Below are 25,549 nucleotides of genomic sequence, written 5' to 3'. Positions count from 1 at the left end.
GATTGCTCTTTCTTGTTACCAATTGTGGCTGTGTTTGCAAATTTGATGACATCATAACTAATTAATGCGCAATCTAATCAGTGGGAACATTGCATTTTTGAATTCAGAGTATTCAAATAATGTAATGAAGGTAATTTGCAAGTTGCCTCCAATAATTTGTCACAAAACTAATTTTGCCTCCTACAGATCTAGGCCCACGGCCTGTGGGCCTATATAGGGGGAGGCTTAATTATAAGGCACGTTTAGAAGGCACGTTTACAACTTTACACTCTTTATGGTATCGGTGACTGATAAACATGCGAATGTTAAACCTGTGATGACAAAACGACCATTTGTACTCATTTTGTGGCATTAATCCAGTTGATGTCGAAATCCTCAATTCAAGATACGGACTCCAACAATGCTTATTGTGTTTCCATGGTGACTCCAATCAAATGTTTTCTTTATCTTCAGACTCCGCCCCCCACAACCACTTCCCCAATTCCGTGTAAAGTCCTTACCTTCACACAACATTTGCCCGTTTTTCACGTTTGCAGGTGTGTTCAGGTTACCAAGCAGGTTACCAAGCAGGTAAGCATAGCGCTTGCCAAGCGAGCCGTTCCTTATCAATCGTCTCGAATGGAGTGCTTGCTTGAGTGCTTAAGCCGCTTGGCGAGCACTCTACAGGAAACCTGGTAACTGAAAACACCTCAGGTTTGCCAAATACACCTCCAACAGAGGAATATTATTTTGTAAGAAAATAATTTCGCTTCTCATAATAATAAAATGTCAACATTGGAGGAGCTTATTGTCACATTCATCCAGGTGAGCAACAGCAACATCAAAAATTTAGCGGTGGCGTTTCGCCACGTCGTGACGCTGGTGCGACGTCAGAAGATCACGCGTGCTTGTTCGGCGTGTATATAAGGAGACGTCAAAGGTTGGGAATCAGTTATTCTTCTTCTTCATTCAAGGTGAAGTTTCACCTTCCTCCACGGAGTTTGCGCTCTAGTTGTCCGGGTTTGTTTCCGATTCTCTTTCCAGTTCGTTTCCCGCGCAATGGCCGCCGAGGTTAACACATCAGTGGATAACAAGGTGAGCTGTTTGCGTCTTTATCGGACTCGTTAGTCAGAGAGCCTACTACACTCTATTTCAACCCATAGCATACAAAAGGTTTGACCCCCTAGAGTTGTTGGGGGTATCAAGCTGAGTAAAAAAAAGTATGTAAGATTGACCCCCCCTGCTGGAACTAGTCACCAGACCCCCCTAAAATGACCCCAATAATGGGTTATTTCAACCCATCTCATACATGGACCAAATTTGGTTACAATATAGTGTCATGTCAGGACATTACAAAAATGTCAAATCTAACAACTTACCCTGCTGGAAAGGTGATGTTAGACCCCCCGCAAAGTACCCCCCAAAATGGGTTATTTCAACCCATCTCATACATGGACCAAATTTGGTCACAATATAGTGTCATGTTAGGACATTACAAAAACATCAAATCTAACAACTTACCCTGCTGGAAAGGTGATGTTAGACCCCCTGCAAAGTGCCCCCCCCTAAAAACGGGTTATTTCAACCCATCTCATACATGGACCAAATTTGGTTACAATATAGTGTCATGTCAGGACATTACACAAACATCAAATCTAACAACTTACCCTGCTGGGTAGGTGATGTTAGACCCCCCGCAATCTCCTATTGCATATACGAACCAAATTTGGTCACGATGTACAAATATAACAAATCTAACGTTACCCTTCTGGAAAAGGTGGGTGATGTTAGACCCTTCCTCAAAACAATCTACACACAAAATACATGATACTTCAAATATATAAACTCACCATCAGTCAATGAGGATTACTATTTATTATCACAAGACTCAAACATAAACGAAACATGACTTCCTGTCAGCAACAGAGCTCTTATTTTAGGGAAGACATCATGATTTATCGTTGTTTTAAAATTCATTTAAAACAATAAATGATACAGGAATAGGTCATTGGTGTGGTCATCAGCATCATCATCAGCGTGGTTTATTAAGTTTATTAAGGCTACACAGAGAGAAATGTTTACACAGCTTGTGTACAATTTTACACATTTCTGATGTTAAAATAGAACTCCAAAACTGTTATGTAAGCATTACCATTTTGTTTCTGATGATTGTGTCTTCAATGTAGCTGATAATGACACCAAATGCTGTAGCATGTACATCTCTCTCTTGATGCCAACCACTTGTTTTAGCTTTATTTCCATCCTTTTTCATTTCATCCATGGCAAGTTTTGTAGCTTGTGCTTCCTGTTGATACTTTGATCGGCAAATGGCATGATATTTCACTTCTTTTGCTGTGAAGTCAGCTCCACTTATCAGAGTAAGCATTCGGTTGTCTTGTTTCCAACCCGCAAATGTACGTATGTTATCTTCAAAGTTGGCTGTTGTGACATTCACTAACGTTAGCTCTTTCCTGTTCACCATCTTTCTTGCACGACTGCAGAAAATACATACTTCAGGGAATATACCTGTCCTATCTGTAGGTTTAGGGGTTTGGATATTTGACCTGGTCATTCTATTCACACTGCTGGATGGCATATTTTCGGTGTCTGGGGGCGTACCCTTACTGATCGCATCTCGATGTGCTTTAGACAAAGCGATGAATTTTTGGTAGCAGCTTCTATGATATCCATGCATACCATCTACCTCTTCAGGTAACACACTATCTGCATACTTTAGAGAACAACGCTTTCGTACTTCTAGAATATTTGTGCATCTCTTTAAAGTGTCGGGTGTGAAGAGAATAATAGCACCATGATCTACAGCTTTGCTTGTCCCTTCCCCGTGCAGTGAACAAATGGGACCTGCATTAACACAAAATAATTAAGGAAAACAAAAGAAAACAAAAGAAATATATGGTAAGCAAATTTGTTGAGGCTTGTGTTGGTCATGTTCAATTTGTCATAATTTGAACCTGTGTGGAAGGAATAAAAGCCCCCCCCCCCCCGGAATATACATGAAATAGGTAAACCTTGCGTGGTGAGATTAAGGGAGTCATCTCTATGCAATACTGAGCATCAAGCTTACTTTTAAATCAAGGATAGGAGGGTGGACTTATATTTCAGAGTGACTTGCATTCCTTTCACACCAGCATCATTGCAACATCAAATTTCAAACGGGCCAATGTGCATCATCAAATTCTTAAAATATAAGGGATGTAATTTTGTACCTTGTACATTCTTTTTTACTGTATCCATTGTGGTATCTCTGTCAGAGTCCATCTGTATCTGAAAATTAATATCACAAATCAAATAAAGTCAGCATACACTACAAGTGTTGGTTAATGAAATCAGCATACACACTACAAGTTACAACTACAAGTATAGAAGTTTGATTTAACTATTAATCTCCATTGTAAGAGGCTTCTGAGCTTTATTAGTTAATCTTTGTAATAAGATTAAACATTTTAAATTATCAAACCAATGCATTTCAAATAATGTTTGATTGTTAAACATTTTAATATCCTCTAATGTGGAACAAATATCAACTTTGTTATCATTATTAACCAAAAGAAGAGGGGAATGTCAAGAGGAAAACATAAATTCTTCAGATTAAGTTTCCATACTTACTATATGAAAGCATGTTGCTTAAAAACTGGAAAATCTAGAATATGCAGTTCCTCAAGGAGGGGCTCGTTCAGTATCTGTGAAAGTTAAATACAAAATGTATTTGCTATTTGACCATATAATGCTCATGAAATTTAGGATAGTATGCCTACAAGTCAATCATCTCTGATTGGTTTCATTCAGGCTTCTATTATTATATTATATTTGATCATGTCATGCTATTATAAGTGCATCAACAATATTTTGGTTGTCCTCTATTGGCTTCCGTAGTTTACAAAAAATATTACCAAGGAGGGCCTAGCAAGGTCATTTGCATACTTTTACTAAACTAGGGGCATTAAATGATGATGTATGTCAATGTACAGACATGTCTTAAGCTGTTAAGTTGTTACATTTGATAATTTGTAATATCCTGATGACATGATTGTGACCGAAGTTGGTTCATGTAAACGATGGCTTGAAACAGGGGTACTTTGGGGCCGGGGGGGGGGGGGGGTCTAACATCACCTACCCAGCAGGGTAAGTTGTTAGATTTGATGTTTTTGTAATGTCCTAACATGACACTATATTGTGACCAAATTTGGTCCATGTATGAGATGGGTTGAAATAACCCGTTTTTAGGGGGGGGCACTTTGCGGGGGTCTAACATCACCTTTCCAGCAGGGTAAGTTGTTAGATTTGATGTTTTTGTAATGTCCTAACATGACACTATATTGTGACCAAATTTGGTCCATGTATGAGATGGGTTGAAATAACCCATTTTGGGGGGTACTTTGCGGGGGGTCTAACATCACCTTTCCAGCAGGGTAAGTTGTTAGGTTTGACATTTTTGTAATGTCCTGACATGACACTATATTGTAACCAAATTTGGTCCATGTATGAGATGGGTTGAAATAACCCATTATTGGGGTCATTTTAGGGGGGTCTGGTGACTAGTTCCAGCAGGGGGGGTCAATCTTACATACTTTTTTTTACTCAGCTTGATACCCCCAACAACTCTAGGGGGTCAAACCTTTTGTATGCTATGGGTTGAAATAGAGTGTAGTAGGCTCTCTGACTATAAAGCACGATCAGAAGGATTCAGTCGATAATTCATAAAATTAATGGAGACCCGACTTGCCAGCTCCAGGTGCTCCAGTTTCTTCATCACCGCTGACTGCCCATGCTGCGACCTTACTTTTGGGGCTTCCTTCTACTTCTTTCCACTTGGCAGCACATTCTTGATACCTCTGAGCACTTTTCTCACCAAAGCGAATAACTCCACTGTGCGTGTCAATGACATGCATGCAACAAAACCGTGAAAATTCTCCTGAAGCCTCAGCCACACGAGCATCTGACATAATGTTTGCCACCATGATGGCTAGTGACAGTCAGTCTGCAACGAAGCATGCGATTGGTCGATGCATCCGCGTCAGTGCTCGTAATGAAAGTCAAATAGCTGCGATTGGAGAATATTTATTTCTTGAAAAATTGAAGATTTAGCAAGTATATTGGTTGGACTTGTGCGTTATTCTGTCTGTCTGTCTGTGTTTGTGCCTGTCTGTGTTTGAGTCTGTCTGTCTATCGCCTACACGTCACAATTTTAAACTGATCTTCACGAAACTTCACCAAATGGTAAAATTGGTCATAAGGAAGAGGCCTATAGATTTTGAGGTCAAAGGTCATCTTCAGGTCAAATTTCTAAAATTGGCATTTTTCATCTCATCAACTTGAAAGTTTAACAGCATTTGTATATCGTCACTAAATTGGGAAACCAACCATTTTTGAGGTCAAAAGGTCAACTCAAGGTCAAACTTCTAAAACCATCAATTTTCATCTGAAAAATCATCAATTCTAATCCAATTGAACCAAACTTCGATTTATATTGTCAATTAAAATCTTAATGAAATGGACAATTTAATGTATCCATGGCAACTTAATTTTTTGGGGGGGAAATGGGGGTGTATTTTGCAAGTGCTTTGCACGATGTCTTTCTTGTTTTTAAAATGTTGTCACTTTTCCTGATTTTTTTTCTCCATATTTTGAAGCATCGTGCATATTCTGTGCTTGACGAGTTTCAGATATTAGTCCTGCAATATCGTTACACCACATAGCACAGAAACAGGTAGAAACGCGTGATGTGTCACAAAACTACAAAACGGGGGCTCGGCCCACGGTCTATCGCTGCACACACCACCAGTACCAGAGAGAGCAATTTATTTAGAATGTGCAAGTTCTGGCGATTATCATACTAAAATACGCCATTTGTGTCTGGCTGATGAATTCTTGACGCCAATACATTCTGTCGTTACTTATCCAATCTCAACCAAACTTGGCAGAATGACCGAGGGTTACATAATGAAGGTTGTAGCGCATTCATTTGCCCTCCTCCCCAAGGGGGTTTTCTCCCCCGAGCGTAATTTTCCCACCATTGCCATCAATGGGTTGCGTGTTGAGGTGTATAGCCATATTAAGTTAACTTTATCGTGGCGTTTTTCCAACATCGCTTCGAATAACAAAACTAACGGTAATAGCATAATATTAATGTTATTACAAAACAATATTAATACCAATAATATCCCACCTCCCCAAAGGGTTTTTCCGGTGAGTCAACGTATATAAATAGCTTATCATGGCGTTTTCGTGGGAGCAACGGCCTCTACCAGAAGTAACGAACATTAATCAACAGTAATGAATATTATGAACCACAAACATGTATGATTAGCTTTTTAAACAGTCGCTAATGCTGTTAATAACACGAAATGAAGAAATTTGGAGGAATCCCGACATCCGTGAGGTAAGGTTTACTTACAGAACTGAGCGAAGATCTACTGTAATCTATATACCCCACAAAGGTTGGGTTTATAACATGGCACTTCCTGCCGTCAACGTGGCGTTTTTCATAGCGAACTTTTGAAACTCGCTACTGCTGTTTAACATGAAACTGAAAGGGACGAAGACCGGGGTGTGCTCATTTACCAAGCAGTTAGCTTGTGATTGCCAAGCCAGTCGTTCCTTAACGGTTATGAATGGAATGTTTGCTCAAATGCTTAAACCACTTGGCGATCTCTCCACAAGAAACTTGGTAATCGAACACACCCAATGTTCTTGAGACCCGAGCATCGATCGACTGCAATCTATATACCACAAAGAGGAATGACCCTTCTTGCCGCTCCCGTGATATAATCCTGTTATTGACTTCTTGCTGCGAAAGACAATCAGTGACATGGTTCTTTCAACAAAGACATCACCGAAGGGTAAAATAAACTCACCAGATTTATATACTGAGTTCAGAAAGTAACCCCAAGTCAAGAAAAAAAATATATTCCATATTAAATGCCAAGTCTGTAGTTTGTGTGGTGTTTATTAGCTGTTGTGTTTGTGTGGTTTATTGATGACATACATTTATGTTCAATCCAACATGGCTGCCGAACCACGTGACTGATGACGTCATTATAAATTCCGTGAAGTATAAATAAACTAAAAGAGGTGACATTCGGCAAAACAAATAAATACCTTAACGCACTGAATGTCGCAAAGAAGTCCCAGCACGGGTCGCTGTTCGACGTCACGTTCGTAACAACACAAGGACAGGTCGCTGTGACGTACAGACTCGTCCGCAGCGCTCTGTTGCTCCTCGAGTTTGACGTCAGAACGAATCCACGGTACCTGGGCCGGTCCCGGGCGCGCCTCCCCGGCTTTACCTGCTGGAAAGATCCGACCGACGATCTGATGCCGTTTGCGGAACGACTGCAGCCAGCCATTGGAGGCGGTGAACGTGTCGATGCCGATCTGCGCCGCAAACTCCCTCGCTTTTGCCTGCAGGATGGTACCTGTGAGCGGCAGGTGCCGGGCCTTTGCCAGCTTGAACCATTCGTACGTAAGCCGATTCACCTCTTCGTTGACGGTTTTCGTCACTTTCCGACAGCACTTCAGAGAGCTCTTGGTGTAGAACAGGTGCATATATTCATCTTTTCGTCGTAAAATATTATTCACTTGAGATTTTCCGATTGCAAACTCGGCGCCCAATTCCCGCGATTTTTTACCTCTTTCGCTCGCCTGGATCACCTGGATCTTCTCCTCAAGACGAAGCTCGTTTCTTCTTCGTTTCATTTGGACGATTCCACGATGTGAATGGCGACGTTCGGTCACCGTCACCAAGGATCAAACGTCATTTCAACGTGTAGACGTGTTTACAACACCCAAAGCTTCTGTACTGTATGCTGCGCGTACAGTGCGGTTTCATTCACAATGCGCACATCGTTGTTGTTGTTGTTTAAATATTACGAGGGGACAACGCGATGAAATCCTCCAATGGATGCTTAGTCATACTGTACGTGTAAAAAGAAACTGAATAAACAATCTTAAAACACAACAAAAGTGCATAAATCAAAATAAAATCTGACAATTGAGAGGGAGAGGAGGTTCTTACTGCACGACCCAAGAGAAACATGTCATACCGTTAAGGTTTGGCTTCCAGACGAAAGGAATGACAAGAAACCTTCTCCATTGGTGTCAAAGGAAGTGTTCACTGCTCTCAGAAGACGTGAGGAAATATGGCCACGGAGATCGAATTGCACTAACAACTTTATCTCGTGTTCACGCAACAACACAAAAATGGATTTTAAAATAATGTACATCGATTTTTCTAAAATAAAAATTAAATATATATTCGCACTGATCGTTAAAGGAACAAAAAATCGGAGTACGCTTTATGAGGCGGTGTATAGGTAACGTGGGCATATGTACAGTACAGGAAGTTATTTGATTTTTTTTCACTGTAAATTAGATTCAAGAAGTCGTGGTGAAACGATAACTTGTACACATAATGAATGTACACGCGCACACCTTTTAATTAATTTGATTACACAGTGAAGAGTGTGAAGTTTTTAATTCCACAACTTGTCCATGTATGTTGTTCCCTTCGATACGAAGCAGCGATTATCCATGGTAGTTCAATAGGTTACCAGTGTATCGGTACCGGGATACCTGACGCCAGGACAGAATGGCCTCTTCAAGCGCCTTCACTGTCCTAGAGAAAGTGCTGTCGATCGGTCGGTGTTTTGGTGTTGTGAGATTCCGCCCCACGCGGCTACCGACTCGAGTTCTGGGTCTGGCAGGCCCCTCTACCCTCAGATTGCGCGCGCCTACCACTACTACTATTACTACTGGTAGTAGTACTAGTCGAGCGCGGTGTGTGCTCCCCGCGAACAGGCCGCAGTGCCGAACTTTCGGGAGTGAAACAACGAGCCGCGGCGACCATGAGCACCCAGAACAAGACGATAAGCAACCCCACCAGGTGCACCTGTTCATATCGCCGCCGTCGCCCATCCGATGGCTTCGCAAGAAAATCGGCTGTTACGTCATTCGCACCTCTATGGATCCCACGTTCACTTTGGACGCCTTTCTAATCGGTGCAAAGCAGGTACCCCACAGTGACAAATAAACCGAGACGAGCAAGTGTTTGCCACCTATGCTCTGTCATAAAACAAAAACCAAATGTGTAGAATTGATCATGTAGAGGTTGAAGAACTGTTCCAGGTTTCATTTTGAGTACCTCCCTGGCACGAGGGATGTGCAGAACACCTGACTGCAAGTTTTCACACAACGGAATTACTTCCAAATGCAATGATCTTTCAACACCTGCGACCTGTGCACCTTCAACCTTTTAGAGTCGACAAGAGCCTTTCTGAGCAAGTCATTCCGAGACACCAGCCAGTGGATCATGTAAAAACAAGAACGGCGGTCGAGAGCATACCGCCGCCAGGTGAACAGTTTACGTTTCGTATCCCAGAGTAGACCAGAAAATCACATTGAATCCAAATCCAAACCCTGGTGTTGGGCTAGCGGCTAGGGTGCCGGCTTAGGATCCTAGGATCCTGGGTTCGAATCCCGGTCGATCGCTGAATTAACGCCAGGGGGGTTGACTCAGCCTGTCATCCCTCCGAGGTCGGCTAATTGAGTACCAGTTCACTGGTAATTCCCTGTTTGTCGTTTAAAGGCGGCAAAAAGGGTTGGCGTCAGGAAGGGCATCCGGCCGTAAAACATTGCTTCAAAAAGGGGACCAAAAAACAACAACAACCATGGTTCCCAAAAAAGGCCAACCCCCGCTTGCGGGGAAAAATGGCCTCTAAAGGTGGTTATTTTTTTTTTTTTTTGAATCCAAATCGTCTGTCCACAACTTTTTGAGATATCCTACCCTATATCGTTTTTGGTCCTGTCTCCCAATGGTGAAGAATCACTTTAAAAATTCTACTAGCTGGATCCGAATCCGTATCTTCACCAAAATCGAATCAATTCTTCCTTGTCACACACAACATGTCCAACAAGTTTCATCCAAATCCATTCATAGCTTTTTGAGATATCCTGCTATTTATCGTTTTTGGCCCCATCTCCCAAAAGTGAAGAATCGCTTTAAAAATTGTACTAGCCGGATCAGATTCCGGATCTTCACCAAAATCTGATAATTTCGTCCTCGTCACATACGCTACATCTCTGCCACATTTCGTCCAAATCCATCCACAACTTTTTGAGATATCTTGTTCACAAATGGACAAACAGACAGACAGGGGTGAAAACATAACCCTCCATCCACCTTAGGTGGTGGAGGTTAAAAAAACAAAAACAAAAAAACAGATTACCTCCACTACCATAGGTGGATGGAGATTGTTTTTGCCCCTATCTGTCTATCTTTGAGCAGGATATATTAAAAGGTTGTGGACGGATTCGGACGAAATTTGGTGGAGAGGTCGGGCATGTGACAAGTACGAAATGATTAGATTTTGATGAAGATCTGGATCTGAGAATTCTGAAAGTGATTCTTCACCATTGAGAGATAGGGCCAAAAACGATATATAGCATGATATTTAAAAATGTTGTGGATGGATTTGGAAGAAACTTGGTGGACAGATTGGATGTGTGACAAGGACGAACTCATTCGATTTTGGTGAAGATCCGAATACGGATACAAGAAAAAAATAAAAATTAAATCCTCAATCACATCAATCACAATTCACAATCACAATTCAATTGAAATCCTGGCAAGCACACTCCCTGGATTTTGATGCAGTAATTCCAATTGGAACGATTGCTCTTAGCTAAATCCTCCCTCCCCCCTCTCCCATCTCTGTTTTTGTCCAACTTCCCCATTAATGCCTCCTCCTCTTCCTCTGCTCCAATCAGTTTATATGATCACGTGCTCGGGAAGGCCAACATCTCTCCAGCTATTCTCAGAGAACAGACTCGTGCCGGCGACTCTGGCTATTCACTCAGGTAGACTGGACTGAAAGTAGCCATCTCTCTTCCAGGTTGGTCTCCTATATCACAGCATTCCACTACACTCTCCCCTGGCCCCCTTCTTTGCTCGATATTAACTCGGACAGGAAATTCTTCCACAGAAATCTGCTCTCCCTTTTGCACGGATTCATCCCATCTCGTCTTCAATTATCACATCCATTCTCCCATCCTTGGTACTCTAAGTCATGTTGGTGATGCTGTTGCCTTGAATCAACTTGTATTCTCCTTCTGGAAGGCAAATCCCCCCAAAGGGAACTTCAGATCAATTCCACAAAGCCTCACAACAAGTGTGTCTCCTCTCAGGAGAGCCAGAAAACATTTGTCCAATCTCAAGAATGCGCTTTCAATCTGGTCTCCCTCAAACCTGGTGGTGCCTTCTCAAGTTTTCTCTGGTGCATGGTCCCCCTCCATCCCTTCATTCACTTCAAATGGCACCATGGCCGACTCCACTCGAGAAAAGGCCAAATGCCTCAATTCTGTTTGCTTGCAGATCTTATGTCCCCAACAACTTCCTCTCTGTACTGACCCTTCCCAGTCGCACTCAACTACTCTTGAACTGTCTTTTACACCTGAGAAGGTGAAGTTTCAATCATCCTTCGATTCATTCTGCAAATGCACCGGACCACATCTGCTCACTTGTTCAAAAAAAACCTGCTCTGCTGCTCTTGCACATCCACTCTCTGCCCTTTTCACCCTGTCATTTACCCTAAGTACGTCATCTTCGAACTGCTTGGAAATCAGCCAACATCACATCACCACATAAAACGGTACTAAAGGGGATCCTCTAAACTACGGACTAATTAGCCTACTTCCAATCATCAACAAGGCCATCGAATCTATCATCGCATTTGACATAAAATCATTCCTTTTCACCGATGACCTCATCTCAGATCATCAATTCGGATTCAGACTTGGTCACTCTACCTTGGACATTCTGCTTCTACTCTTCCAACAATGGATGGAGGTCCTCAATGTCAGATACATGAGATCAGGGCCGTCTCTCTGGACATATCTCGTGCTTGTGATACAGTCTGTCTTCCCGCCTTTCTCTCCAAGCTCTGCCCTTGGCATCCAAGGCCAACTCCACACATGACTTCCTGACTTTCTCTACTCTCGTAGCCCAGGTGTGGCTCTCAACGGAACCCTTTCATCTCCTCTCCCTGTTAAGGCTTGAGTACCCTAAGGCAGTGTTCTGGGCTCCATATTATTCCTGATATTCATCAACAATCTCTTCCACTTTCTGGAACATCCTTATTATCTCTTTGCTGATGACTCCACGCTCTGCCGTGACGTCCCTCATTCTTCAGAGAGACAGGCAGCAGCCTCCAGTGATGTGACTCGTGCCAAGTCTCATGTCTTTGAGGACAAGTCTCACATCACCGTAGTATTACTTAAACTTGTCAAGTCCCACATTTACTTATAAACCTCGGAGTATGAGCTATCAAGGAATTAACACACGGCTTCATTTATTGCAATGTATGTTCTGAAAATTTGTTCAACACAAGTTTTTATTTGTCGGCTTCACAAAGTGGACATATTTTATTTTGTTCCCAGAAAAAAAAAATTTATGTAAAATTTATGTCTCGTATCAAGTGTACCTACTTGAACATAATATGTACATGAGACTGGTTAGTAACCTCAGCTTGTGTTTAAATTACTTGCATGTTTTTTTGGGGGGGGTTTTTGTAGTTTTTTTTGTATACAAGATCGAGGCTCGTGTAAGAGCTAACATCAATCACAAAAAAAAACAAAAAAAAACGGCCACACAAAACACAACAAAGGGAGTGGGAGACAAGATGGGGAGAGAGAGAGGGTAGCACACAAGTACAACAGCAGAGAACAGGGACATCGGAAGATCTGTGGGAGGGAGAGGGCTTGGGGGGGGGCATGGGAAGGTGGGGGGCAGGGGTGGGAGAGGTATAAAACACATGGACACTGCTAGAACTTCCAGGAAAGAAGTCGGTATTTCCAAAAAAGTGGATCTGGGGGTGAATTAACGGGGGTAGAAGAGATCAAGGTTTTGGATGGGGGAAGATAAGAGATGGTGGTGAACAGCTGTTTTAAAGACCTGGAGGGAGGCGTGGGATTGAAGAGAGTGAGGGAGTTTGTTCCAGAGGCGGGAGTAAAGAGGAGTGAAGGTGAGCATAGAGTCTTGATTTTGGCAGTTTCACCAGAAGAGGGTTGCTGGCAGATCTTGTGTATCCTGCAGGAATATTTGGGGGACAGAGCACAGATAGAGCTGGGGGAGCTAGGCCGGATAGGAGTCGGTAGAAGACAGAAAGACCACCGACCTACCTGCGGTGAGTGAATGAAAGGCCCTCGGAGTTAGCTTCATCACGGGAGATTCCAATGATTCTGAAAGGTTTGGTTTCATCAGCGTGAAGACGAGCTAGGTGTGAGGCAGGAGCACCAGCCCAGAGGGGAGAACAGTATTCCATTGAGCTGCGGATGAAAGGCTTGTATGTGGTGAGGAGCTCGGGTGTGCCAAGGAAGGACTTCGCACGACGGAGGATGCCCAGTCGGCGACTGGCTTTGGAGGCCAGCTTGGAAATGTGGTTTTCCCAGGAAAGATCATGGCAGATAGTGAGACCCAAAAGGTTGAGCGACAGAACTTCTTGGAGAGGATTATTCAGAAAGTGGATGGGAGGGTTGTCCAGTCGGTCTTTTCGGAGAGACATCGTAAGAGTGTGAGATTTGTCAGGATTGAAAGACATGTTCCACTTTTTTGACCAGTCTCTGATTTTGTCCAGGTCTGCAGAGTGTGAGGAGGCTGCAGACTGCCGATCTGAGGGATGAGGAATGGAGCGACAGAGAGTAGAGTCGTCAGCAAAGAGATAGAGAGGATTTTCAAGAGAGTCAGAGAGATCATTGATGGTGCCAACCGACGGTGATTGTCTGTGCTCTATCCTTTTCAAGCAAGGAAGCAGCACGTACCATTTTAAAAGTCTTTGGTATGACTCAAACCGGTCCAAACCGGAGGGGTATTTTTTAGGAGACACCATGTCCTTACTGGATGGCAGTTGGCTCCCTACAGGAGCTCATCCGCCCTTTGCCAGGTGTTATTTTTTGTCCTGGTAGGGTGTCACAGTCACCCTACCCACGAGCTAAGCCAGTGAGGGGTGTCGGTTTAGTCACCGACAAGCCGACCATGCGGCAGGTAGCACTGGATTACATGTTACCAGTGTCAGTCCCAATAGACTGACCTGACAAAACAACTTCTCTTCCCCTCTGGTGTACCCTGCACCGTTTATCTGATGCAGGAAGGAGTCCAGGAAGTCCAGGAAGAAGTTTGTGTTGGTGTTGGTTCATTGTGACAATGTCCAAATAGTTATTTTATATTCGTATTGATTTTGTTTGTGTGTATACATATTTGTATTTTCATGCTCGATTTCCATGCAGGCTTTCATCCTGGTTTCCACGTACCTGTCTCAGTCCAGATACGAAGATTTAAAAGGACTCGTTTCTGACGAGGTACGTTTGTGTTTAACCCACCATGTTGTACTTTCCATAGAATATGACACACATATTGGGCTGATTTTAAATCTTCAATCACTCTTGTGAATACCTACGGAAGTACTCATTGGAGCCATTGGGTTTTTTTGGAAAATGAAACTATGATTTTTGGACTTGTATAGGCCATAAATGTGAGCGTAATGATCAGATAGTCTGTTATTACCATGCACACAGGAAGGGAAATTACGGTTAAGCAATTGGTTCAGGTCTGTCTATCTTATCAGTTTATGATCGAGGAATAACTTGTCTGTTTGTCTTAACAACTTGTATTACCTATAACAACAAACAATATTGAAAAAAATTCCAAATAGGAAGCTTTGTTGATAGGAATTAGGAAGCTTTGTCAAATAGGAAGCTCTTTTTGAGGATGTTATAAAGGACACAAAGAGCAGGCAATAATAACTAATATAACGTGTTAGATAAGGTGATGTAACAGACATTTGGGTTAAAGACTGTATATCACAAATCGCCTTCATAATACTTCCAAAAACCATGCTAGATATATTGATGTATAGCATGAGAAGGATAGTATCGGGGTGAAGAAGATTCTGTCAATATGGTCGTGCAAGCACACATCTTTATTTTTTTTTATTTTTATGATCTTCCTAAAATGTTTCGTTTCTCTGCTTCACCAACAACAACAACAACAACAACAACAACATGCATTTTAAGGCCATTTTCCCTGCTAGAGTGGGGGTTAGCCTTGCGGTCCCCAAATAGGGCAGGTGGGCCCTATTTTCTGCATCTCTCCTTGTTAACCCCCTTGCCCACATTTCTTCTTCCACCATCTTTAGCCAAGTCTTTCTCGGTCTTCCCCGTCCTCTACTTCCTTCTACATTCATTTCCATCACTCTTCTCAACCAGTCACTTTCATCCTTCCTCAACACATGACCAAACCATCTCAACCTGTTCCTCTTCACAGCATCAATCACAGGCTCTATTCCCATCATCTTTCGCAATTCATCATTTGTCTTCCTCTCTCTCAACGATACTCCGCACATCCACCGAACCATTCGCATTTCCACCCTTTCCAGCCTTCGTTGCTGTTCTACGTTCATTACCCATGTCTCGCTCCCGTAAATCATAACACTTCTCACACATGCAGCATACACCTTTCCCTTCAGCTTCAACGACACTCCCCTCCTCATCAGCACGCCACTCAGTTCCCGAAACTTCTTCCATGCACATCTCACTCTAGCAACCGTTGCCGAGTCTGATCCACCTTCTCCATTCAGCATGTCTCCGAGGTAGCAAAATGTTTTCACACCTTCCAGCTTCACGCCGTCTCCAAGATCCAACTCAACATTTCCTCCATCTGCAGCTCCCTCTGTGCACACCTTACATTTGAATGTAGCTGCCACACTGGTTAATGACCCTCTCAGACCACTACATTTTTGATGAACCCACTCAGCGCACATTGTACATTGAATGGAGTTCACTCCGACACCCTTCCTGCACACAGCACACGGCCACTTCCCAGTTCTTTCCAGCTCACCACATGCTTTACCACTTGCCATCACCTTCGTCTTTCTCTCTGCTTCACCAATGGGACAAAATTCTCCAGAATATATTTTTATTCCTTCGGTCGACTGTAAACTGCATTTCTGCAGCAATGAAGTTGTTACCTCTTTCATTGTCCTCATCACAAGCGTCATCTAGGACAAAGTTCTTGTTTGTTGCTGACAAACACTTTTGCCATTGGTCTGTGATGCATTTCTTATGCTACAGCACGTCTCATGACACGGTGTCCGCCTCAGTGATCAGTTCACTGTAGTTTACCTTCCATTGGTTATTGTCATTTTGCGTGACAAACTCCGCGATTTGAATACCAATGTTTCTGGCTCATGCACATATGAAGAGTTCCACTTTGTTCAACTTGGCAGAAGAAGAGTTGTTTTTTGTTGAGAGGCAAATGTGAGCATGTTATTTTCATGGATGGAGGCAGTTGGCTGTGTAAACATTTTAAACATTCTCTTTATTTGTTGTTTTGTATTCTGTGTAGTTTTGGCCTTTCCCCGAAAGGTTAAATTCTTTTCTCTTCTGTTTTGTTTGCTGGTTCTTCTTCCAGGTTGTTTTGTTCTGCATCATCGTCATCTTTCTCCTGTCCTCTATTCTGCTGATTTCCCTCGTCTCCCTGCTATTCTTCTTCTTGATTATTGCATTCATCATTTTCTTTCGTTCCGACTGTTATCTCCTCTGTCTGTGTTTGTGTCGCAAGGTCATAACGGTGTGTTCGTTCTTTTCCCTGGAGGGATTTCTAATTGAGGTTTCAGTTCCCAGCGATGTTGGCCTAAACAACGCATAAAGCAATTAAATGACCAAAAATGAAGTAAAAATATAATTGAAGCTGAAGAATGCCAAAATTGCACCAGGGATAGTTGAAGCCATCTTGATGATGAAGAAAAACCTCATGGAGATATTAAAAACCATCCCTGGGAATATTACTGCAAACGAACTACAGTTGGAAGCTGTCCGGGGTTCAGTGGCAATCCTGAAGAGAGCCCTCGGAACAAAACTCTGAACAAGAAAACTTCATGGTTTGATGCATCATGAATCATGATCCTTTACCCAAATGGGGGGTGGATACTTCAAGACCAGGGAGGACTCTGTTCTACCTTCTGAAACCTACATATGGAAACAAGCATTCTGTGTATTGCGCTGCAATACATGTCCCCTACCGGCAGTCTGTCGTCCGGAAAACTGTTGGGGAAATTACCAAAGTTCAAAGTGCCATAACTTTGTCAAAAATGATCGAAACGTCGTGAAGTTCGAACTTGATCTGTAACTTATCATGAGGAAACCATGTACCAAGTTTGAAATCATTAGCATTAAGAGTTTAGAAAAAAAAAGTCCGGAAAACTATTTGCGTGACCGACTGACTGACTGACGGACGGACGGACAGACAGACGGACAGACGGAGGGACGGAGTGCAAACCTATAGTCCCCTCCGGTGCACACCGGTAGGGGACTAATAACAACCAGTGACACACACGAGGGCCAAACATCACCAGTGTGTTCAGTCCCATTCTTACCTCAAGGGCTTCAAGACCCAATCTCCCATCGATACTCAAAACTCTTCTACCCCAAATGACCTCATTTCCAGGCACTCCCTTTTTCAAGATTACTGTGATTTTTCTCCCTCGTCCCCTTTAGTTTGTTAGTTTCTGGTTCCTTTTCTGTTTCATTCCCACTTTCCCCTTCCTCTTCTTCCAGTCTTTCATTCAGCTTGTGTGCAGCTTGTTCACCCCCATTTGTCCTTATCCCCATTCCCTTGATCTCACTCTCACTTCTGTTCTGCGTTTGGTGTTTCCCCTTTTCCATTTTTCATCTTCCCCTTTTCCCCTTTTCCATTTTTCATCTTCCCCTTTTCCCCTTTTCCATTTTTCATCTTCCCCTTTTCCCCTTTTCCATCTTCCACTTGCTATTACAGCTGTGCTGCGACACGTCTGAGTGTCCGGCTCATGCGGGAAACGTAAAACGGGTCTCCGTACCAACAGTAACAATATCGCATCTTGAAACGGGAGCGACAACGACAGCTGAAATGTTCTTAATATAGAATCGAATTCCAATTTCCGGATTCTAAAAGTCTATACGATGTGATGGATAGCTTTGATGCAGGAATGTTCTGAAATGATTGGTGTGTAAGATGTCTTTCTCCCCTCACCCTTCCTTGCCCTGACCATCTTGAAAGGCGTTAGCAGTTATGTGCACAAAATACGAAGCAATGCCACAATCAAGTCGTCGACACCTGGCAATCACTACGAAGGACATTGCCAACATCAACGCCATGGACATTGGAGTTTGGTTTGATGACAAAGGTATGACTGAAAAAAAATATCAGTTACACCAGGGCTTTCTCTATGAATTTAAATAAGGGCTCATTTGTAAATCTAATCAACACACAAACACATCTCCCTTGGAAATGACTCTTGAGTAAAACTCTAAAATATGTTTTTTGCCCGTTCAGTTCAGTATTCCTCTGCATTGGCTTGTTTGTCATTCCCATTTGAGTAGCTCGTGGTGCTGGGATTCCCGATTCAAATCCCGTATCCTATTTTAATTTGGATATTTCCCGTGTGTGGGTTGGAATAGATCCTGGTGTGCCATTTGGGTGAGGGGATCGAAGAATCGGCATTATTTATCCTGATGCTGTATATTTATTAACACCTAATAACGCTGCCCATCTACTCACCCATTCCCGGACCCGTGATCACATCACCCCCGTCCTTTATAAGCTTCACTGGCTCCCCATCCCCCAGAAAATCCAGTACAAAATCCTCCTCTTGACCTACAAAGCCCTCCATAACCTGGCCCCATCCTACCTGGCTGACCTCCTCTCCAGACACACTCCCACCCGCAACCTCCGCTCTGCTGGTACCAACCTCCTGACCCCCCCCATCCGGACCAAATTTAGATCCTGGGGGGACAGGGCCTTCTCCATCGCTGCTCCCACCCTCTGGAACTCGCTACCTCACACCATCAGAGACTCCTCACTCACCACATTCAAAACATCACTCAAGACCCACCTGTTCAACACTGCATTTAACATTTAACCCACAGCATTTAACCCCTGACTATCTCTTCTCCTTCTCCTTCCTTTTGCTTTGATTATTTACCTGTTTATTTTTGTCTTTTCGCACTTGTTTTTTTGTACTCTGTCAAAGCGTCTTTGGGCTTCTTGAAAAGCGCGATATAAAATAAATGTATTATTATTATTATTATTATTATTAATAATTATAAACCACTTCTTCTCCATCCATATGCAGCATAAGGCTGCGGGGTGGCGTCATTGGCCGAGGGTGCGGCTGTGCCGCTGAGACGATGACCTCTGCTGGTTAGGCTAGGAATTTGCAATTTTTCCATTGTGCCGGCGATAGATCGCCTACTCTTCACTAATGACACCTTGGGATCTTTTACGTCCACCAACGAAACCTGGCATTTTGGAACGCCCGTTTAACGTCCATCCGATTGGACGGCAGGCACATTTATGAATCGCCTTACCTGTGAAAAACCGGGATGACCGTTTATAGCTAGGTCGGGATTCCAACCCAAGCTTAGATGCAAGCGTGCGTACCTGTATACCATCCTGTGAGCCCTTTATAAATCACCGATATGTTTTAATTTTCTCTTTTCTACTCTATGTGTACTCAGCCTTCGACACTGTAAATACAAATCTCAAATTTCAAACTAGAGCGAAGTCGATGGCGTGTCATCGCAAATCCCCATGGTTCCCCCCTTAAGCAATGGTGAAAGATAGCAAGAGGTTGCACCAGGAATGACCCAACATCAAATTTAGAGGTCAAAAACGTTTTTCCTCGGTTTGACCCCGTAGCCCTTGGACTCCCTACCCCTGGGCCATGAACCGGGAGTCAAATCGAAAAACCGTTACATATTTCGGGCGTCCTCCAATGTTTTTGGGTTTTTTTTAAACGAGATATCACCCGCCACAAGGCCTTCAATGCCACTCAAGGTGGGGGCTACAAAAGGAAAGGTTAGATATTCATCAGAAAGGAGGAATCTATTGACATTCCTCTTGAATTGAGGTAGGTTGGGATAGAGGGGAAAGCAGGATGCAGGTAAACTGTTCCGGAGTGATGCCATACTGAGAAAAAAAACGAGAAGAACACCTCATCGTCTTATTCCTTGGGAAGAAACTACCAAAAGTGTAGAGCGACTGAAAGTATGCTCAGGTGGAACAACCTGTCATGGACCCTCAGAGCACATCCTGTGGTGATATCTGCAAGAAGGCTCAAGGAAGCAACAGAGCGGCGGACCGAGAGAGGTTCCAGGGATGATGCCAACTCCTGTCCCACCAGAATGGCAGCACGTCGCTGGATTCTGTCAAGACGAGATAGGTGACAGGCCGTAGCACCAACCCAAATATGGCAATGATTATCCATGACAGGACATATAGTTACCTTGTATAGATGGAGCATAGCGGATTGAGAAAGGTATCGCCGAGCACGAAATAAGCAGCCGAGGCCCTGGGAGGCTCTTTTAGCGATACCAGAGATGTACGTTTCCCAGCTGAGGTTTCGGTTGATTTCATGCAAAGGTTAATAATCCATAGACAGGGTCGGAGAACAAGGTGATCTTGAACTAGACACAGACAACAAGGTGGTCTTTTTTTAGTTGAAAGTACGAAGCCAGTCTTTTCCCCAGTTCATCACACTCTCTAGGTGCTGATTGAGAGTGGTACTCACATGGTCATGGGTAGGATGAGAGAAGGTTCCTGGGTAGGCAGTATACAGTGTTGTCATTTCCTTAAATGCTTAATTGAAAAAATACTATCAGGGAAATTATTGATGCATAACAAGAACAATATTGGACACAATACAGACCTCTGAGGAACACCAGCATTCGTATTATGGACAGGGGATGACTGTTCGTTGTCCACCACAGATATTTGACGATTTGCAAAGAAGTCAGAGATTGTATCAAGCAATTTTCCAGAAATGCCATATAATTTTAGCCTTCGAGATATCGAGAGCAATAACCCTGGCTTCTCCACGATGATCCAAAGCCCTAGTCACATGTTCAGTGATTAGGGATAGAACATCACCTGTAGGCCTTGACTGCCGGAAGCCATACTGAACATCAGCTAGGAGGTTGTGGGTTTCCAGATTAGTCAGTTGTTTTTTTAATGAAGGATTCAAACACTTTGCTTATAACAGGTAAAAGACTAACAGGTCGATAGTTAGAAGTATCTGATTTCTCACTGGAGCCTTTAAAGACACAGACTACAGAGGCCTGCTTGTAGCGAAGTGGAAACACAGACTTTGACATACACAAGCAATACAGTTTTGAGAGAACAGAAGACGGTTTGCAGGAATTATATCTGGTCTAGTTACCCTCGCCAGAGGAGAGGGTATTGCATTTGAGTCCGTTTGTTTTTCTTTTTCTTTCTTTCTTTCTTTATGGGAGCGAGACATGGGTAATGAACGTAGAGCAGCAACGAAGGTTGGAAAGGGTGGAAATGCGAATGGTTCGGTGGATGTGCGGAGTATCGTTGAGAGAGAGGAAGACAAATGATGAATTGCAAAAGATGATGGGAATCGAGCCTGTGATTGATGCTGTGAAGAGGAACAGGTTGAGATGGTTTGGTCATGTGTTGAGGAAGGATGAAAGTGACTGGTTGAGAAGAGTGATGGAAATGAATGTAGAAGGAAGTAGAGCACGGGGAAGACCGAGAAAGACTTGGCTAAAGATGGTGGAAGAAGAAATGCGGGCAAGGGGGTTAACAAGGAGAGATCCAGAAAATAGGGCAAAATGGAGAAGATTGTCATGGGGACCGCAAGGCTAACCCCCGCTCTAGCAGGGAAAATGGCCTTTAAAATGCATGTTGTTGTTGTTTCTTTCTTTCTTTCTTTGTCCGTTTGTTTGTTTGTCCGCACAGAATAAATATGATTTTCTCCTCAACCGTTGGTCCGATTGACAGGAAATTTTCACCATAGGTGCACCTCCACCTGTATAATTTTTAATGATAATTATGACGTCATAGGTCACGTGGTATGGGCACCATCTTGAAAAACCGACCAACTTTGCACCTTGATATCTCCGAAGTGCTGAATAGAAAAAATTGAGACATGGCTCATTGTAAAGAACTGTCCATGGGGAATAAAATATGTTAATGATGATGTCATAGGTGCCTCCATTATGACGTCATAATTCGACAAGTACAACACTTCATCCGATCAAGATGAAATTTCTTGAGCATCATGTAGGCATACATTGGTGGAGAAAAAGATAATAATGACATCATCGGTCACGTGGTTCGGCCGCCATCTTGGAAAAACCGAAAAATTTTGCACCTCTATATCTCTGAAAACGCTGCATAGAAAAAAATTGAGACATGGCTCATTGTAAAGAACTCTCCATGGGGAATAAAATTTGTTAATGATGATGTCGTAGGTGCCTCCAGTATGACGTCATAATTCGACAAGTACAACACTTCATCCGATAAAGATGAAATTTCTTGAGCATAATCTAGGAATAAATTGGTGGAGAGAAAAAATGATGACGTTGTCGGTCACGTGGTTTCGGCCACCATATTTGTTTTACTACAAAAGCCTTAAAAAAACACTGAAAACACATTCTGGCGAGGGTCTGCAATCTCTGATTGCTCTTTCTTGTTGATTTTGAAATGTCAAGCCCTTGAATAATCTTAGCAACTTTCCAGGGTGTGCCGATGATAGTGGAAAGCCTGGTGTCAAGACGGAAAGGACAAACAGGCAACGGATGTCCGTGGTCTTAAAGTGTGGAGTTTGCAGCGAAATGCTCAGTGAAAAGTTTGACTTTTATCAATAGGAGAAGGAAGCACTTCAGGTCCGTTGAAGAAGACAGGAATCGATGATCGATTATGGTTAAGAATGCTTTTGACCCCGACCCTAGGGGTTGTTCACACTTCTTTATAACTACAAAAGTGTCATGTACATACCTTTTGTTAAATCCAGCTTTTTCAATTGTAAACTTTCACTGATTTAATTTGACTTTCTTTTGAAAGGTAGTTCACCTTTCCCGTGTCGCTATGGACAGATAAACAATCTTCGTTCAGGGCCAGCACACCTTATCATGCATTCTGTCGACTGCAGGTGGGAAGTTTGCCTCTGTGTGGATTCGCTTCCTCTTCATGTCGCAGATGCTGAAACCTGGCGAACAGCTGAAGCATGTACAAGTGCTGTACAGGCGAAAGCACCAACCTCTTGGCACCGCAGGCACCTTGGATGGGGATAGACTCATCCTTGGTGCATTTTACATGTGAGATTTTCCTTATTGGTGTTTTGATCTCGGAAGTATTCGTGTATTCGTTGCTGGAGGTGGAATTGAGAACTTCCGGGCATTTAAAGTTTGCAAGTTTAGAATGTATTCTCAGAAGTGAATTGCAGATTTATTATAGTCTGATCTAAATGTTCTTATTTTTGTAAATAAAGTTGAGATGTGTGGAAAGGTTAGAATACAGAACGTAGCAGAACTTAACAAAATTAAAGGAACGTAATTGAAAAAGGGGGAAACACATCAACAGCAGGTTAGAGGAACACAACAGATGGGCAGTTGAAGGAAGAATGTGCATAGGGTCATACTTGAAGCAGAAAGGGAAGGAGGGGGACACAGGAGTTGGACAAGTTGGATACAAACAAGCTCAAACACAGCAACAAGAAGAAGAAGAAGAAGTGAAAACTGGAGAGGAAACGGAATTGAAAAAAAAATAATTAAAGAATGGTGAGGGAGAAGGGAGACATCACAATAACCTGAAAAGGAAATGGTGGGTTTAGGGAGAGTTGATGAGGGGGGAAAAGATCAAGAGTATGGGTGGGGATGATCTGAGGTGGTGAGGAACGGCCATCTTGAATCCGGGCAGAAAATAGTCCTGGTGTTGGCTTGACCGTTAATGTGGCTGGTTTGAGCCTCTGTCGTGCCGTTGAAATAACACCAGGTGCGTTGATTCAACCTGTCTTCCTTCTGAGATCGGCAAAATGAGTACCAGCTTCCTGGTAACAGTGGCACAGCTGCCCTTCCAGAAAATGATGCAAACAGCAGAAAGTGGGTTTTATAAGGAGAATGTTTTACGATTGTTTCTCAGTCTGCGCATGTGTAAGTGGCGTTCCACAGCGTGTGCTGTATTGTGGTTGCGTTGTCTTTATTTCATCCAAATTTTGTGTTGTTGCTACGGTATTGATGAAATAACCGTTAGAGTCGTTGTAATCGCTTCAGCCATCATTGTTCTGGGATGTCTGCCGAAATTGATGAGAAAAGAAAGAATTACAATTTGGCGACTTTGCGATCTCCCGGTCTGGTACTTTAGTGAGGTATTCTGGCGGGTGTCTTCATCAGTCTCATTCGATCTGCATGAATAATAGGTATGGATTTGAAAGTCTTATGACCGCTTTTCAACGCATCATTATGTGCACGTTTGATGGGGCGGCCATTTTTCCCCCCATTCCATCCCCACATATGAAGTACTGCTGGACTCCATGATTTGTGTAACCTGAGTGCACAAGCAATGGGCAGGTGAGATGGGCTGAGATGTTGTTTACTCAACAATAATCACACCAGCTTGTGAGAATGGCAACGCAGACTAGCAGGCCAAAGAAAACAGGACTGAACATTTATGTAAGAGGTGTGACCTACAAACAACAACAAACGATGTAATTATGAATAGTACGTTTACAGGAAGGAATTCACATCATGCTGCTTCTGCTGCTTCCTGTTAACCCTCTTCCACATCTATTTAATCCCCATGCCGGAGAAAAGCCAAAATAATATCCACATTTTATCATTGAGAAGCTAATGTATGACACTTTGATGGACGCTACAGTTGTTTTACAAGTTGAAAATCTAAAATACTGCATTGTATCATCTTGCTTCTGTCCACCTGAATAGACTTGTAACCTCCGCCACCGAAAGTGGATGGAGGTTATGTTTTCACCCCTGTCTGTCTGTTTGTTTGTTTGTCTGTATGTCTGTGAACAAGATATCTCAAAAAGTTGTGGACGGATTCGGACGAAATTTGGCAGAGATGTAGTGTGTGTGACAAGAACGAATCGATTCGATTTTGGTTCAGGTCCGAATCCAGATCCGGCCTATCAGTGGGATACAAAACATCAACTGTTCGGCCTGGCGGGGGTATGCGCCCTACCGAGTGCTGTTGTAGTTTATTTATTATTTATAAAGATTTGTATATCACGCATGGCCCTGTAATGAATTTGCCTACAGTTAGCAATCTCCTTTTGTGAAAGTTGCGATTCATCAATATATTACTCCACAAGTGATGGATGTGAATTTAAAGCAAACACGAGTGGCCAGAAGATTTGTACCTTTTCATCTGCTTGTTAATTTGAGGTTGTAACAAGTTTGCGTTGGTGGTGTTTTCCGCCATGCTCCTTGCAGGTTTCATCGTGACTTCTCAAACGAAAATGGATGGATTATCACACGAACCTCTTATTCCCTACCGGAGTGAAAACTTTTGAATGTAAATTTTTTTTTTAAATCACTCAAATTTTACGTTTGATGGAATTCCACAATATGGACATCTGTTCAACTTCGATTGTCAGTTTCAATGTTTTTTGTCCACAGTTTTGTTCGCTTAAGTCTAAAATTATTGTTTTTGTTTATTTTTCATGTCGGTTGCAATATAAGAATAAAATTTGTGATTCTAACA

At 42.8% G+C, this 25,549-nt stretch overlaps 2 protein-coding genes across 5 annotated transcripts in view; one reads left to right on the top strand and one right to left on the bottom strand.

Moving 5' to 3' along the window:
* The window catches only part of LOC144893348 (uncharacterized), a 17,550-nt gene extending 9,426 nt beyond the window's left edge, over nucleotides 1-8,124 (bottom strand). The window contains exons 1-2 of the mRNA XM_078783890.1: nucleotides 8,043-8,124; nucleotides 3,207-3,264 (exon numbers count right to left, since the gene is read on the bottom strand). Coding sequence (XP_078640016.1) covers nucleotides 3,207-3,258 — 52 coding nt within the window. The 5' untranslated portion in view covers nucleotides 3,259-3,264; nucleotides 8,043-8,124. The remainder of the gene's footprint in view (nucleotides 1-3,206; nucleotides 3,265-8,042) is intronic.
* On the top strand, nucleotides 7,181-25,549 carry MAIP1 (matrix AAA peptidase interacting protein 1). 4 transcript variants are annotated; one of them, XM_078783887.1, is made up of 5 exons: nucleotides 7,181-7,458; nucleotides 14,278-14,349; nucleotides 18,083-18,209; nucleotides 22,983-23,148; nucleotides 25,279-25,549. In XM_078783887.1, exons 1-5 carry the CDS (start codon nucleotides 7,315-7,317, stop codon nucleotides 25,346-25,348), a joined length of 579 nt encoding a protein of 192 aa, XP_078640013.1. In that variant the 5' UTR covers nucleotides 7,181-7,314; the 3' UTR covers nucleotides 25,349-25,549. The 4 variants fall into 4 exon arrangements, with proteins under 4 accessions (XP_078640013.1, XP_078640012.1, XP_078640014.1 ...); XM_078783886.1 differs by having other exon boundaries at nucleotides 7,234-7,539; XM_078783888.1 differs by having other exon boundaries at nucleotides 7,375-7,462.

Source organism: Myxine glutinosa, chromosome 8 (assembly GCF_964187855.1).
Source record: "Myxine glutinosa chromosome 8, kmMyxGlut1.1, whole genome shotgun sequence".
Lineage (NCBI taxonomy): Eukaryota > Metazoa > Chordata > Myxini > Myxiniformes > Myxinidae > Myxine > Myxine glutinosa.
This window is presented reverse-complemented; position numbering and strand designations above follow the sequence as displayed.

Bases quoted from the DNA above. Each gene is read 5' to 3' on its own strand.
- MAIP1 (XM_078783889.1), top strand. From the start codon at position 8,588: ATGGCCTCTTCAAGCGCCTTCACTGTCCTAGAGAAAGTGCTGTCGATC. The intron at 14,350-18,082 runs GTACGTTTGTGT...CCATCTTGAAAG, and splicing joins AAGGACTCGTTTCTGACGAG to GCGTTAGCAGTTATGTGCAC. The intron at 18,210-22,982 runs GTATGACTGAAA...TGTCGACTGCAG, and splicing joins AGTTTGGTTTGATGACAAAG to GTGGGAAGTTTGCCTCTGTG.